Below are 18,008 nucleotides of genomic sequence, written 5' to 3' on the forward strand. Positions count from 1 at the left end.
TCACCAAACAAGAAAATACCCTTAATAAAACATGTTCAGGAGGTCAAAATATGGCTGTTTTTAGTTCGGACCAAAGTCCAAAAACAGCAACATCAGGGGCTGCCAAGACATACAAAAATGGGACCAAAAAGAGGATATAAAGGGGAGTACAACATGGAAGTCCCAAACAGTGTTGAGCCCTTCTTCAATGTTGAAGAAGGGCTCAAAATAAGCCTATCTACAGTTTACTACATCCCCCAAAACAGATTACACATAGGCCAAAAATAACATGCAAGATTAGGGCCTAAAGGAGAGATAAAGAAGGAAGTGCTAGCTACTATCCTCAAACAGCAAGAGGTCCTCAATCAAACATGAAGAGGACCTCAAAATATGATAATTTGAAGTTTGGGTCGGAGCCCAAAGATGTAAGCAACTATGGCTTAGATATTAAGCAAGAAAAGGCTAGAAAAGGGAATATGAGGACTCACCCTTGAAGACCAGCAAATCAGCGCCTCTTGGACCAAGTTTAGGTGCTCCTAAGCTTTGGAGAACAGCCTCAAGCTACTGGAATGGGCGTTGGATGCCTTGTGCTATGAGTTGATGAAGAAATGGCCCAAGAACAAGGGTGTTTGATCACTATAACACTCCCAAATGTAGAGAGAGAGGGAGATATAGAGAGAGAGGGTGATATATATGTTATATGTATGTATTAGGTCTGGTTTTGCTGAACCAAAACAAAGGAGGAGGATGGCTTCCTTTTATAGAGCAAGGAAAATGACATAAAGCTTCTCAAAGAAGCTATACAAAAGGGTCAAAGGGACCAAGCTTCTAAGAGAAGCTAATGCAAAGGTGCAAGCTTCTTGAGGAAGCCAAGACAAGGGGTCAAAGCTTCCTCAAGAAGCTTTGAGCAAAGGGTGCAAAAAAAAAGGGCCAAAAGGTGTGCAAATGGTGCAAAACAGCCACACACTTGCATGGGGAGCAGGGTCTGTGCATTCCAGCTGCCACAGCTGGCATCCATTCAATCTGTAGAATACTCCGGAAGGTCATCGGCTAGCAAAAAAGGCCGGTCGGCTACTTTAACCTGCCGGTCGGCACAATAAATTGCCGGTCGGCACAATAAATTGCCGGTCGGATAAACATAGTGTCGATGGGTGGTCGGTGAGGTCAAAAAAGTGCCGGTTGGTGTCCAAATTGAAGCCCCGGAAGTTAGCTTTCCAATGGCGCAAAGCTTGCATTAAAATTCCTCCTATGGAAAACGTTATGCCCATTTTGGTGAAGCCGCACAGATTCGATCCAACCGGGATGATACCCAACTTCAACTGATCATATCTCTCCCACCCGGACTTGGTTCTAGGAGATTCTTGAGTGCAAAATGAAGCCCCGGAAGTAAGCTTTCCGACGGTGGTGGCCCCATAGCTAAACTTCAAGCGTACAGACAGATAAGCCCGATTCAGCGTGGGCTGCTCAACTCGCTTCTACCCGGATTCATGCCAAACTTTTCCCAAACTAGTTTTCTCCTCTCCTTTCCTCTCTTCTTCAACTCCAAACCCCTAAACAAAGTGTTTTGAAGGATTTGCCCCTCTCCTTGCCGAAGAAACTGATTTTTGCCCTGCACATCTCTCAACACCGAGCAAACCATCAGTAGTGCCCAAGTCTTAAGGGCGGTCAAAAATGGGGTGTCTACACTAATGCAACACATACAGAATGCGATTAAGATAGGCTCAGCTAATCTATAATGACATGTGAAATGCTGCAACTAATCACGTATTCAATTTGGAATCGAAATACAAATGCAGTTAGAGTGATGTGCCGAGCCTGGTGCATGCAAGGCAAATGCATGAATGCACGCATGCATAGCATAAGGTATGCTGATTTTAAATATGCCCTAGTCTACCATCATAAGCTGGTAAATAAAAGGGAAGAAAGACGTGGGGTTGTAAGACATACACACACTCACGCACACTTATTACATAATTGCCCTCACTCGGAGGGTCCAAATAAATATTACAGTCCGAATAATAAACGCATTAATTATTACAGAATTTCTAGTTAATTAACAGAATGAATGCAAAAAGAAAGGTGGCCACATCCCCTGCCTCGGGATGCGCGAATGATGCATGCTCGAACCCGTCTAGCCCGGAAAGTCCGTACCATACCACTGTCGCCCCTGTTTTCACTGCCTTGCTTCTCTGAAAAATTCTAAAGTTCTGGGACAGGTTCCTTGCACACTGTAGAATACCATCGGCTGAAGGAAATGCCCACCAGCCATATGTAATTTCCATCGGCTGCTGATGGAGTTATCGGCCATTCACCAATGGCCGGTCGGCATTGGATGCTGCCGGTCGGCAGAAGCTTCCTGCAGAAGACAGTTTTGACAGCAACAGAGGACAGACAGTATATGGCATGGGATTTCAGGCACATGTGAGCATGGTCATGTTCCCCATCATGCTTTGAACTCAGGGAAGTATGGCCATCGATCCTCGAGCCATCAATTGTGCATGATAGCCTAAGTGATCAAGCTTGCCATTTGATGTAAAAATGCATGCAACACACAAATGAGAACCAAGACCCTATCATGTCGAAGTCAAGGGCCCCGGTGACCGAGAGTTAAGACGCGTTACATCACTTATAGTATGAACGCTCCTTAACCCTCACACTTGGTTTGACACCCCAAACCAAGCAATGCAATGCATGTTACGCAAACATGGCTCAAAATGTAACATGATACTAAGATGCAAAAACATGTCAAATGTGATGCAATCTATCATGTTAAGTGTGCAAAATGCTAGTCATATGAGAGGCAAATGCAAGGCAAATGCAATGCAAATGCAATGCAAACAATGCAAAATGCTAGTCATCATGTTACAACACCTAATGAAGCAACCATGCAACAAACATGAGACAAGCATGCAATGGTGGACTTAAACCATAAAGGGGCAGACCTCAATCCACCCCAAAACAGTGGCCAAAAGTGCCCAAAATGGTGGACAAACACTCATGCCAACATGCAAGCCAATGGACCTAAGGCTAAGGCACAAAAACGGGGTACTTTACATCCACTAACATGACCATTCATGGCATGAATTAGACAAGCAAAAACAGAATCTTAGCATGCAAAAATGGACTCCAAAACCCACTGATATGGTAGCTTAAGTGGCTCCAACGAGATGCATGCACCAAAACTCATTTTTAGGCATAAAAGGGCACATCCTCAATGCATGAAAGAGGTCACATATGCAAGCATACAAACATGATTTATGGACTGAAATACGATCCTAAATGATGCCAAATCATGAGGATGGTCTAAGCTATACATGTTAGAGGCCAATATACTCAAGGCTTACAAGCCAAAACACAAAGAGATGACACCAAACATGGCAAGCATGACTGAAACAGATGGCCAACAGGCCTTAAACATGGTAAAGTAATGCCAATACCTTCATGAAATTAGGCTAACACATGCAAGAATCATGACCTAAACACAAGATGCATTTCTAGGCCAAATAGAGGAATATAAAGCAAGTATGTTGAGCATGCAAAAGGGCACAAATCCGACCAAAAACAGAGGTAACATGTGACCTAAAAACACCCAAAAACCTCTGAAAAAGGGCCAAAATCAATCAAGTATGCATGTTGCCCTTTAAGCCAAAAGGCAAAAAAATGAGACAATGAAGGGAGAGGGGTGTCCCTCCCCTATACAAGACTTCAAACCACCTTCCTCACCACTGAAAATCCACTGGTTTTCAATGGTGAGAAGACTAAGACACTCAAGCAAACAAAGCCTCACAAAGGAAGCACCAAAAAGGCCAAATAAGGCCTAAGAGGATGAGTTTGAACTCAAACCACAAAACACCCTTAATGAAAGTTCTTAAGCATGAAAATATAAGATTTTTTTATGTTATGCACAAAGCCTAAATCAGCAAGCAAGACAGGTAAAAAACTAGTGCAAGTTTGGGGAAACTAAAGTAAAGTGATTACCCTTGAAGAAACTTTGAAGAACAGATGATGCAGCCCTCTTCTTTTGATCAAAATCAGTCCAAAAGCTCAAGAATCAGCCCTCAAAGCCTCTCAATCTCGGAGCAAGGTGTAATGGTGTGTGTATTAGTGCAAAAGTAAGGTAAAAATGCACTTTTGGGCTACCAAACACACACTAAGGGAGGAGAGAGAGGGAAATAGAGAGAGATGATATATCTAGCAGATATATGTATATAAGCTCTGGTTTTTATGTTTAAAACTCCCAACCTTTAACAATGGAGGAGGAGGGCTCTATATATAGACTAAGCAAATGGTTCTTGGCTTCTCCAAGAAGCCAAGTGAAAGGGGCAAAAGGGTGCAAAGGAGTCTAGGCTTCTTGGAGAAGCTAAAACAGCTGGCCAAGCTTCTCCAAGAAGCTTAGCCAAGGGTTCATCCTTCTAGAAGGAACCAAGGGGTTCAAAGGCTCATACCAGCCAAAAACTGCATGGGGAGGAGTAATGGTGCATTCCAGCTGGCACAGCTGGCATGCACCATGCCTCAAGGGTACAAAGGAGTCTTGCTGGCCAGCAAAAGAGGTCACCGGCAGAATAAAATGCCGGCCGGCCAAATACAGTGCCGACCGGCCATTGATTTTAAGAAACCATGGCCGGTGGCACCCCTAAACAGCCGGTGATGCTAGGGGAAGGCCAGTGGAATGTGGGGATGGCCAACAAAGCCATTCCCCTCCCTTCAAGGCAAAAACACAAGTGTTTGGTGCCAAAACCAAACACGGAACAGTCGAGTCGAGAGATCCTGAGGCAAGGCGCGCAGCCGAGACTCCCGGGAACTCCAGATGAACACCAACATGGATAATCACCGAGTGTTCAAACGGTGACGTCCAAGTCTTGAGGACGGTCAAAAATGGGGTGTCTAAAGCGCCAAGCTCTGGAAGGCTGCTGATTTCTGATTTGCTACAACAGAGAGCAACAAAGGGGCATGGCAAAGTATTTTCACATATGTATGCATGACTACTCTTCAGGGAGTGTAGTCCTCGATTCTCGTGCCACCAATCACACATCTCGATGCATGATGGCAGAGGAATCGAATTGCATGACTCAATATGAAATGAATGCACATATAAACATAACAAGACCTAAACTCCATCATGGATAATCCGGAGTGTCGGCGACCAGGAATTGAGACACGTTCCGTCACTCGGAGTATGAAACGTACCTCGTTTCCTGTCACGACCCGAACCCGCCCCCGTGGGTTAAGGACGTAACCGGCCAGTAATCATGAGATTACCTACGGCCTCAAACTGTTCTAAACGTATTTTAACAGAGTTAATGGGGGCCAAACGGAAGCAAAATTAAAAACTTTGTCCATAGAGCCGTGCTTATATGCACATCAAACAAACCATACTCAGATACGTTAATAACTCACATCGAAAGTACAGCTTCACAAAATTCATTACAGACAGGATCGTCCAAAACGAGTCAACCTATAACAGACTATGTACAGATATGCACTGGGTCCTTGCCAACAAGACAAAACATAAGTACATAGTAAAAGGGCAAGGATGGTCTCATGCGCGAGGCACAAGGCTGACTCTCCCAAAACTCCTGTTGTTCCTAGCAGACTTCACTGGGGCTGGGTTTGGACTTCCCTTGGCTCACCTACAAATACATGAATGAGCGTGAGCGATAGCCCAGTGAATAATATCAAACATAACAGTCACATAACAATATGTAGATCAACATGCTCCAAACGGCCTTGGGCCCAATTCATACTTCTGTTTAACAGCAAAATATATATATAACTATACGAAATGCAAGTCAAGTAACTGTAGTTCCAAACATTCTGGCCTTTGGCCCATCCGGGTTTCCATTCATGGCAAAACGGCCTTCGGCCCATTCATTCATGTCAAACGGCCTTTGGCCCATTCATTCATGTCAAACGGCCTTTGGCCCATTCATTCATGTCAAACGGCCTTTGGCCCATTCATTCATGTCAAACGGCCTTTGGCCCATTCATTCATGTCAAACGGCCTTTGGCCCATTCATTCATGTCAAACGGCCTTTGGCCCATTCATTCATGTCAAACGGCCTTTGGCCCATTCATTCGTGTCAAACGGCCTTTGGCCCATTCATTCATGTCAAACGGCCTTTGGCCCATTCATTCATGTCAAACGGCCTTTGGCCCATTCATTCGTTTATTCTTGTCAGACTTTTGTCCACAATCCCAATTAACAACTCATAATATTTATAGGGGAATAGCAATTGGACATTGACAAGGTTTCAAATATTGATATTACTCACAGTGATCGGCTTGTGGATTTGCCCTGGAGCTTGACCCTACACGTTTCATGAACACAAAAGGGTCATTAACAGTTCAATCCGTTCTTTAATTCACATATTCCTCTTTAGGCTTTATTATTATCTCATTAACTCATTTACAATGCTTAATATATGCCTAAGAGTGCTTGCAAGTGAAAGAGAACGGAAAACAGAACACAAAATGCAAAAACAGAATTTCAGAAAATAGGGTCCCCGCTCGAGCGTGGACTTACCCGCTCGAGCGGACCCTTAAGTCTGCGAAAGTACTGGTTGCCTTCTATTCCAGCTCGAGCGTGAACTAGGCCGCTCGAGCGGACTGCCTGCCTACACAGCTCCCTGCTCGAGCGTAAACTTCCCCGCTCGAGCGAACACCACATCTGCAGAAAATGCTGGGAGCTCGATTTCTCCGCTCGAGCATAACTTCACCCGCTCGAGCGTACATCGAAAATCTGGGTTTTCCAGATTGAGTTCTTGAGCTTCATCTTGACATTCAAAGGCTCTAAATGCATGATTTCGGCCCAAATTTCACATAATCATATACTAACATGGTACAAACATAGAATTACAACATATTGAAGCTCAATTTCATAATTTATTTACATGCATGGCTCATTTTCCACCAACTCATTACCAATGTAGCCATTTCATGCATTCAAAGCTCATATCTTCTCAATTTGTACATGCATGTGATGGATTAGCCACTTTCTCAACTTAGATAACACCAATGGTGATCAAGACATGAGTTTCCTTTAATATTTCACATGGGTTATACACATTTGTGCTCAAACATGCAAATTTCAAAGTATTTCTTACATGCATGCACATATTAAGCTTCAATTCAACAAACACAACTCAACTTCATTACAATCTTGTTCTTGATCACCAAGATAGCTTGGACATGCACAAAATTACAATTATAATCCAAGAATCACTCACCTAGGAGCTTGATCCTCACAATCTATGATCAAATCTTGAATTAGACTTCCAATCTCCAAGTTTCAAGACCAAAGTTGCATAATCCCTCTTTCTCCCTCCTATGGTCGGCTCTCCCTCTCAAATTGAGTTCAAGAATCAGCCAAAATAAGCCAAGGGAGAGAAATAAGGTGTAGTGCTCAAATATATTAAGTCCCACTAAGTCAATATAATAATATAAAATAATGGGGTACTTAATTTATCATTTCAATCAGTTTAAATTGACCAGAATCAATTTTCAATTAAATTTCACCGTAGGCTCTAAAAATTATGCCAACCACAATGGCGTAATCGATTTCGGGTTCTGTGGCCGATAAGGCCCTCAATTAAATTTCCAAAGCTGATTATTCAAACAGATATTCCTACGGTGAACAGATGGAACTTCAAATCACATATTTTCACATAGTGGAACACAAATCATATCAAAATACATAATCACATCATGTTAAGGACCAATTAACATATTACGGAACAGGGGTATTACATTTCCCGTGCTTGGGCTAACTCCAATCCCAAGCACCATGCAATATGCATAACATGCATGAATGTAACCGTAACATTCAACCTAGCATACACAATGCTATGAAATGAAATGGCATACACAATGCACAATGTAACAAGGCATACACAATGCTCTAACATACAACCTAGCATACTGTAACAGCGCCCGCGTGGGCCTCATGCTACAGTTCGGACTCGACTTGTGTCACGATTCTAAATCTGAACCAAAGAGTCCAAATCTGGCAAATCGTTTTGAGAAACAGATTTTTGAAAAAGTAGTGCCAAACATGGATTGCTTTGCCAGATACAGAGTCGCCACCTAAATATTTTTAAAATGGGGAAATTTAGGAAACCCTGACTCGGTGCCGAAGGCCACATGTCCGTCATCACCGGAGTTGTCTCGACTCGGGAGCTTGGGTACGATCGGGGAAGGTCAGCTAAGAGCACCCCCTTTCGCCCGGTCCGAAGACCGGCCTCTACTAACTGTGATATCCGTTTTTGAAAACTTTATGTGTTCTTAAACCAATTGTTAGCCTAGAATTACTATGTTATGCGCGTAGCAAACAAGTATAGACCAAATCGCCCAAATTGGAACAAAACATTTCATGTTTGTTTTGAAAATGGTTTGCTACTCGCAAGTAGGCTAAAATGCAGACTTTGCCACCCTCAAGTGGGCTTTTAGAAAAGATGATTTTGCCACTATCTAGTGGGCTTAAAACTCACAGTTTTAATGCATTATTCCAATTTAGGTAATTCAACCTCCATCCACAGGCATTCAAGCAGTTATATCACATAAGCAGCTAGCCTCATGGTAATCATACTGTCATGGCAACACTCACACGCATGCGATATGCTAAAGCGAAAATACTTACATCGTACTCCGTGCCAAAACAGTAAACTAGTTAGCAAACATGCATGTCCTAGTTCATGTTAAAAATGGCTAATGCATCACATGCAAAAATGCAATCTAGGCAGGCTCGGCTAACCCTAAACATGGCATGTGAAATGCGATCAACTATCACATAGTCAATTTTTGAATTGAAGTACAAATGCAGTTAGCGTGATGTACCGAGCCTAATGCATGCAATACAAATGCATGGATGCACACATGCATAGCATAAGGTATGCTAAATTAAACGTGCCCTAATCTACCATTATAAGCAGGTAAATAAAAGGGAAGAAAGACGTGAGGTTGGAAGACATACACACACTCACGCACACTTATTACAGATTTGCCCTCGCTCGGAGGGACCAAATAAATATTACAAATTAATTAACTACGCAAGCTAATTAATTACAAATTAATTAATTTAATTAACAAATTAAATTAAGCTAAGAAAATAGATAAACTGCCTCGTGAAACGCGAGGGCCAGATGCAACACATGCTCGGGACTGGCTCGAAATCGTACTGCCATGCATAGTTTGCCTTTGTTTTCCCTGCCCTGCTCCTTTGAAAACTGCCAAAGTCTAAGGGATGCCTCTCAGGACACTGGGGGATATCATCGGCTGAGCAGAATTTCCACCGGTAGTAGCATTTAGTCACCGGCACAAAATAGATCCACCGGCCATCGATTGACTGCCGGTCGGCACTGAATACTGCCGGCCGGCAATAAATTCCTGCAGAACCTGCAACTCATAGCAGCAGAGGGCAAAATCTTGCATGGCAATGCAATTCAAGCAATTTATGCACCCATCACATTCCTTATCATGTTAATGACTCAAAGGAGGATGTGCCCCAATTCTCGGACCACCAATCACGCATTTCCATGCATGATGGCCCAAAGAATCAAGTGTGCAACTTCAATTTCAAAATGCATGCAAACCAAATAAACACACAAGGAGGCCTAACCTCTATCATACTCATCTCAAGAGGCAAGGTGATGCATGCAAGATGCAATGCAACTTAGGCATACGAGCTAAGGATGCAACATGCCGATACAAGCAAACATGCAAGGTGAGCATGCAAATAAGCAAAGGATGGTCTTAAACATGAATTAGGTAGCTCTAGATAGGCCCAAAACAGTGGCCAATAATGCCTAAAATGGATGCTAAGCGCACATGCACACACACACATGTTAAGACCCAACACTTAGGCACAAAGCAAGCAACATTCAAGCACACTTGAAAGAGACATTCACGGACTAAAAGCATGCAACATAAGCCCTGAAAATCATGCTAAAACAAACCTCAAGAATCATTTAAATGGCATTCAAATGACTCAAAACAAAACCATGAATAAGCACCAAAACATGGAGCATTGCTACACAAGCTTATGAGGCATTAAAGAGACATGCAAGGCAATCCAACAAGCATGGAAATGGGACTGAAATGGCATATAGGATGGTCCCAAATCACCTAAACAATGCAAGGATGGCATGCTACACATGCACATACTCAAGGCTAACAAGCCTAAATACAAAGGAGCTATATCAAGCATGCCAAAATCAACCCAAACACTTATGGACAAACCTAAAACATGGCAAAATAAGCACATAATCTTCACAAGACTAAGCCTAAAACATGCTCCAACAAAGGCTAACAACCTAAAACATGTTAAGGCATAAATAAGGCATTACATGGCAACTATGCTAAGCATGCATGGAGTTCCAAAACCAACTGAAAATCATGTTATATCATGGATATATAAGCATGAAAAACAAACCAAACATGCTCAACACACACTCAAGCATAGGCTTCCTTAAGAGGCCAAAACATGCCCATTTCAAGGACAACAAGGAGAGGGGGTGGCCCTCTCCTTCTTGGGACTTCAAGGCATCATCTTCACCACTGAAATCCCTTAAGATTTCAGTGGTGAAGAGACCTCAACACCAAAATCCCGGAGCTAGCACAAAATGGCTCAAAATGAGGCCTTTTAAGGCCTAAGGGTGGTCAACAGCCCTTAAACAACAAAACACTCTTAATAAACAACAAAGAGGGTCTAAAAACAGAACTTTTTTATGTTATACAATAAGCACAAAAACAGCTCTAAGATGGGTATAAAATCAATGCAAAAAAGGGGAAAAATGGGACTAGATTCTCACCCTTGATGACCCCTTTACAAATGGTGCTCCAATGGCCTCCTTTAGCTTGAATCTAACACCAAAACTTCAAAACAAACCCTTTAGAACCTCAGCTCCAAGAGGAAGGTGAAACACTAGGTGTTTGTGTGCAATAGTAAGACACAAAACACCTAGTGCACAAATGAGAGGGAAAGAGAGATAGAGAATGTATCTAACTCAAACCCTAGAACCAGAGCTTCTCTCTTTTTTTCCCTCTCTAAAATGTCTAAAAGTCTCTCATTTTTAGCCCCCAAGAGAGAGCCTCTATCTATCTCTCTTGTAAAGCTTACAAGACAAGCTTTTCAAGAGGGAGATCCCTCCATACACGTGTATGGAGGGGAGCAAAAGCAAGACAGCTGTCTAAAAATATCTGCAAAAGCAGATGAACAGCAATCGACCGGCCAAAAATGCCATCTTGGCCAAAAAGAGTGCCGGTCGGCAACAAAGAGTGCTGACCGGCAACAAAGAGTGCCGGTCGGCAAACTATATTGCCGGTGGCAGAAAAAACCAGCCGGTGGCCTCTAGCCAATGCCGGTGGTGGGTGGGGATGGACTACAGGCCCCACCCTGCCTCTCAAGGGCAAGATGCAAGTGTTTGGTGCAAAACCAGACACTAAACGGTCGAGTTCGGAGATCCTGAGGCAAGACACGCGAGCCGAGGCCTCCGGGAACTCCAAACGAACACAAACATGGAAGATCACCGTGTGTTCAAACGGTGACGTCCAAGTCTTGAGGACGGTCAAAAATGGGGTGTCTACAGTTGCCCCTCTTTGACAGAACTTGAAAGTCATAACAATGACGGGAGTGAATGTCAAAGCCCAGAGACGACCCATTTTTTACAAGGCCGAAGACTTAGACAAACATGCAAGACAATCAAGATATGCGCCCGAAGGCAGGGGCAAAATGCAAGACAATGCAGAGAGCCGGACATAACTTATGATCATGCAAAGAAAGCTGTAATGAAGCAAACATGCGACAGTTTTAAGCTAGCATACCAAACTACACTACAATGCGGAAATGATGTAAGAGAATTACGGAATTCTCAATACGTCTCACTCGGAGGATACAATACCTGTGCGGCTCGTCTGGTTGCACCAGCTTCAAATGAACCGTACATACAATATCGTGCCTGCAAAGAAAACAACTTAACAGGTACAAAATCATTAGCAACATGCATGACAATGCAAAATGGATGCAAAACGAAATGCAATATATACAAAACAATGTATAAACAATGCAAATGAAGATGCAATGTAATTGAAACAATGCAAGCTACATGCAAAGCATTTGAATCGTGATCCAATCATGAACGGTTCGAAACCATACCTATGTCAAATAGATTGATGATGATAACAAGTCTGTCTACCATAGAATGGTCAACTGAACTATGAGTATCGTAGACAGACGCAAGAACAAGTATTGGGTGGAATTGACATAAGTGGGGAAACGACCCGCTGGAGAAAGGACTACGATCCTAATGCCGGATGCAAAAATTACACTACAATGAAATGGATGGATATGGCACGCAGGCCAAACTAAATCTTGCCTAGGAAAGGCATGTACACATACAGGCCATGTGTAACACAGAAAAGGTGCCGCAACCCTCAACCAACATATCAGCGTGGAATCGGCGCGATACACATGCAGAATTGTGTTTTTAATATGAAAAGTAAGGGCACATACTGGACCAAGCTCAACTTGGAAAGGCGCAAGCCATAGGCGGAAGGTGATGAAATGAATGCATGCAATCTACAATGCAATATCTACAAATATGCAATGAAATGGATATGGATACAATGGATATGGCACGCAAGCCAAACCAAATCTTGCCTAGGAAAGGCATGTACACATACGAGCCATGTGTAACACAGAAAAGGTGCCGCAACCCTCAACCAACATATCAGCGTGGAATCGGCGCGATACACATGCAGAACTGTGTTTTAACATGAAAAGTAAGGGCACATACCAGACCAAGCTCAACCTGGAAAGGCGCAAGCCATAGGCGGAAGGTGATGCAATGAATGCATGCAATCTACAATGCAATATCTACAAATATGCAATGGAGTGGATATTTACAAATATGCATGACAATGCAGTGCAATGCGACCTACTAGGGAAAATGCAATGGATGCATGCAAGCTACAATGGAAATGCATGACAATGCACTATGATGCAATGACTATGATTGCAACTTTCCCTATCTTACCAACAGGGTGATATACTAGGTTGGTTCAGTATCCAGAACTGAGGCGTAGACATGCCGCCTCAACCTATGGGGCTTCCATACAGATTTCAAGCTGAGGGTAAACCTCTGGGTATTTAAACCAGACTTTAGTCTCGGAACTCCCGAACCTTTGCGTTCTAGGCATAAGCCGTTCGAACTCTAGTTTCCACCGTCCCAGTTGGTCTTCGAGGAACTTATCGCAAACACAGGCAGGTGGCTTTACCAGACCACCGAAAGTCGTTCGGGCACGACAAACACCAAAAGAATTGCACCATTAGAGGATTTAAGGTCTCCTAGACCGGGATGCAAAATGTATGCATGACAATGCATGTTTTTGTTTGTTTTTTTTTTAGATGCACATGATGCAAGTGATGCATGTTGCATGAAATGCGCGACAACACGCGGCTCTCGAAGTGTACGACAATGCGAACACTAAAGGTCTTACACCTTCCAAGGATTTAAGGTCTCCTAGACCGTACGTGTTTAAGGTCTCGCCAGACCATACGTGTTTAAGGTCTCGCCAGACCATGATGCAAAAATGTAAGTGTGGTGCACAAAACAGTGCGATGCGCAAAACAGCGCGATTGAAATACAATGCACAAAACAGTGCGACAATTAGAAATGCACAAAACAGTGCAATGCGCAGAACAGCGCGAGTGAAATACAATGCACAAAACAGTGCGACAATAAGTGCGACACGCATGCCACACGGAATGTAAATGGGCTTAAATGCGCAACAACGCACGTATTCCAGAATGCATGACAATGCATGGAATGGAAATGCAATGATGATGCATGAGAAATGTGCACGACAATGCAAAGGGGTGCGTGTTGCAATGCATGTAACACGTGCATAACAATGCAAATGTGTGGCGCATGATAGCGCGATGTAATGCACTGAAGTAGTGTGATGAACTCGTGCGACACACATGGGGCAATTTTTGAATTTAAAAGGATACAAAATGGATACACCTTGCACGAATTCGAGTGCCACGCACAGAAGACACGACCCGAGGTCAAAACGGAGGCCGGTTGAGCATCGGAAATGCACTTTCTTGCACCTTCTTGAGCTATATGAAGACCAAAAACTCCTCACATGGCCTAAACAAGGCTATGGGAACATCACCGGCCGGGAGGGGAGGCCACCGGCTGGCCGCCGGCATCAAAACAATTCCATCGGCACAAAAAAGTGCCGGCCGGCACAAAACATTGCCGACCGGAAAACAGTTGCTGATGCGGGGCAGATTCGACTTTTCACCTTGGGTGTTTTAAAATAGGGCTTCAAGGCCTATTTCCTCACTTCCCTACCGCCGAAATCCCTTGCTCTCTCTCTCTAGAGTGTTTTCTTTCACTTTTCGTCCATTTCTTCGCGTTCTACGCTCGTTTCGTCGTCGGATTCGCGATTCTCTTCGCGTTTCGGACATTTTCCACCGATCACATTTTCGTTTCGGTGCCTCTTTTGGCGTTCCCGCCTTTTCGGGGTTTGTTCCCCTCACTTTCCTCTTCATTCCTGTGCCTTTTCACATTCCGGCCTTCCCGGTCATTTCCGACCCTCTCAGGAGTTGACTTTCTGGTTGACTCTTCCTATTCCGGCCCGGTTTTCCTTTTCCCGACCATTTTCACACCATTCTCTATATGGCGGACGACATTCCACGTGGCGGGACTCCCCCGGACCACGAGATGGATCCCGGGGTCGAGCTCTTACCACTGAGCGAGCGCCCGTTCGACCCGGCGACCTACCGGCCGGCGATCCATATTCTGCCCCCCGACGGCCTGCGTCAGTTCCGGAGCTTCGAGAGGCATGTGGCGCCTGAGCTACTGCTGCGTGAGCCTACCTCCCACCTTTCATTCGGCACTTCTGAGGTAATTCTCTGTCTTCTATTTTACTTTCCGCAATGTAGGATACAAAAACTGTCATAGTTAGTTGTACTCTTTAACTGCTTAAATTTGATATACTGTAGACCGTAGTTGACTGTAAACATATATACAACTGATATCTGTTTGAGACTGACACATGCACACACACTGCACTAGCCCTGAATCACTCAAACACACTGCACTCACTGTATTCTACTGCACACACACTGGCACCCAGTATTTGTCTGAATCCGTCAAACTTGCACACATGCCACATCTGTTCTGAAACACTCGAACACGCTGACACAACACACGTATTTCACTACAAGCACACTGGCACCCGGTATTTGCCTGAATCTGACAAACTTGCATACATGCTATATCTGTCCTTTCAAAACTGCATTTTGAAAGTTGTCTTGCCACCGTTATTTTCTGTTTACAGGAGGGTTCCCATACCATTCGCGGGTATGGGAATACTGGTGTACGGGAGTGGTATGATGAGCTCCCTGACGCAGTCCGACGCATCATAGACCGAGCGGGCTTCGGGACCTTCTGCCGAGGGCTCTCCAGATTGTCCACATGCAGACCTCTCCTCGCCGCTCTGGCGGAGAGGTGGTGGGACACCACCGATTCTTTTCATTTCTCTGCAGCAGGGGATATGACGATGACCCCTCATGACTTCTCGATGCTCACTGGCATCGGGGTAGGGGGGGATCCGATCCTTTTTGACACAGACATGGATGAGTGGACCACCGCTCAGGTCCATCTACTGGGGGAGGCGCCACCCCTAGCTCGCCCAGGTTTCGTCCGATACTCCTGGTTCGAGGTCCAGTTTCGGGTCCAGCCCGTGTTGGAGGAGGAGGCGCAGATGACCCCGGAGGACGAGGAGAGGTATGCTCGCGGCTTCCTCATGTTCCTGTTCGGGACTACCATCTTCGCCGACCGGGCGAACACCGTGCCTCTCTGTCTTCTCAACGCACTGGTGGACGTCCGGGACATCCTGCACTACGACTGGGGCGGCGCTGCTCTGGCCACCCTTTATGGATATATGAGCTCGGCTTCGCGTGGCAGCGGCCAGCTACTCGGAGGCTACTGGCGGGCTTGGGAGGTACACTGTAGTCTGCTCTATACTTGCTGTATACTGTACACACGGCACACACATACATTCTGCTTTACACTGACTGTACACTGCTCACACTGTACACTGCAAACAATACACTGCACAACGCACGGCTCTGCTATTTCTGCTTTATTCTGACGGTCATACTGACATCTGTTTTGCAGTTGTGGGTTTACGCCTACTTTCCTAGGCTTGCCCCCGTGCCAGTTGCGGAGACTCCCCTGGCCGTTCCCTTCTCGAGTCGCTTCGACGGGAGATGCACCCAGCGACCACGGGAGACGTTCGGCTTCTTCCGCCGATATTTCGACACCATCACTCCCGCGGAGGTATGCTTTACTTTCAGTTCATTTAAGCTTTGCTTTCCAACTGTATATTTCAATAACAGTATATAACAAACTGTCTGTCATTTTCAGATCACTTGGCGGCCGTGGGCTCCTATGCCGGCGGTGATGCGGGGTCGGTTCCCTGGGGCGGAGGAGACCTCGCGTTTCCGGATTTTGCTTGAGGGCCCGGTCTGTCGGGCTTGGTACCTGGGGGAGCGTTTTCTACGCCAGACCCTAGGGTTACCTGAGCAGATAGTCTCGGTTCCCCCTCCTGCAGACATGAGGGACACCGAGGGGCTCACTACTGAGCAGCTGGATGATTACTCCATCGGTTGGGAGGCGACCCGCTTCCGAGGCACCGGAGACTATCGGGAGTACATGCAGACGTACCTGATGCGACCTTTGAGCGGCCGTCGAGCAGAGGGGGCCAGGCCTGTGGCATCGGCGGCTGGGGCCGGAGCAGGAGCAGGTGCTGGATCTTCGAGGAGGGCCCGGGTCCGTGGTAGGGGCGGAGTTGCAGGGAGGACGGGGAGCTGGCTGGCCTGCCCTGCCCGCTGTACTGACTTTCCAGGGGCAGGGTGGGTCGACCTATCAGATCCCCTTCGCCCCTCCACCGGCTGGTCACGAGTTCATCGACATCCCCGACTTACCACCGGTATGTATTACTGCATTTTTGTACAATTATTCATTTCAGTTTACTTGATATTCCACAGAATATTGATGCATCTGATACTTTTGTAGGCTTCTTCTGGGTACACCCATCAGTCGTTGGCGATGAATGCCTCGATGATGGGGATGCTCCAGCGGACATTTGATCTCCTAGCCCTCTACAGCATACCGGTATGTCCTTCTGACACTGGCCTCAAACCATTCATATACTGCTTCACATAATCTGATGCACGGCATGACACCTGATACACTGATCTCACAGCATCTGACACACTGCATACACTGCATTCTGCACTGTTAAACTGCCCACGGCATTCATACACTGTATTCACACACTGCATTCTGCACTGATAAACTGCTCACGACATTCATACACTGTACTCTGCACTGTATTCTGCACTGATAAACTGCTCACGGCATTCATACACTGTACTCTGCATTGCATTCTGCACTGATAAACTGTCTACAGTATATTGATGCATTTCCCTTTTGTGCACTTTTTCAGCCTCCTTTCCAGATTCCCATGGCAGGAGGCGCTCCGACTGGACCTTCTGTCCCTGCCCGGGGGAGAGATGAGGAGGGCCGGATATTTCCCCGTACCAGGGGAGGGCGTGCTCATGTCGGGAGTAGCTCGCGAGCTCCAGTCCCGGACGATGATGATGACGAGGAGTCAGAGGCGGAGGCCGAGGCGGAGTCAGAGTCATCAGAGAAGGAGACCGAAGGCGGTTCTAGCTCGGGCTCTGACGACGATGCTGATGATGCTCCTGGACCCTCGTCCAGGAAGAGGACTAGGACGGACTGACGGCCCCCCGGAGTGCTTGACATGGATGCAGATTTTTGCTATCTTCTTCTTTCTTGTACTTTTCTTTTTGTTGGTAGATAGATTATCTTGTACTGCCGCAGGCAGATTTTTTTGTTTCCAAAACTTGTACATTTGAAAAGATAATGAAATGAAACCGACTTTTTATCTGAAAAAGTGTTTACATTTACACATTTCATGCATTGCATCGCATC

At 45.3% G+C, this 18,008-nt stretch overlaps 1 protein-coding gene across 1 annotated transcript in view; it reads left to right on the plus strand.

Moving 5' to 3' along the window:
• The window catches only part of LOC145805330 (uncharacterized), a 133,450-nt gene extending 115,654 nt beyond the window's left edge, over positions 1 to 17,796 (plus strand). The window contains exons 2-4 of the mRNA XM_082900444.1: positions 16,789 to 16,980; positions 17,067 to 17,165; positions 17,500 to 17,796. Of these exons, the coding sequence (XP_082756570.1) occupies positions 16,789 to 16,980; positions 17,067 to 17,165; positions 17,500 to 17,796 (588 nt within the window). The remainder of the gene's footprint in view (positions 1 to 16,788; positions 16,981 to 17,066; positions 17,166 to 17,499) is intronic.
• Positions 17,797 to 18,008: the final 212 nt, after the last annotated feature.

Source organism: Camellia sinensis, chromosome 13, assembly GCF_055761805.1.
Source record: "Camellia sinensis isolate YWXY chromosome 13, ASM5576180v1, whole genome shotgun sequence".
Taxonomy (NCBI): Eukaryota; Viridiplantae; Streptophyta; class Magnoliopsida; order Ericales; family Theaceae; genus Camellia; species Camellia sinensis.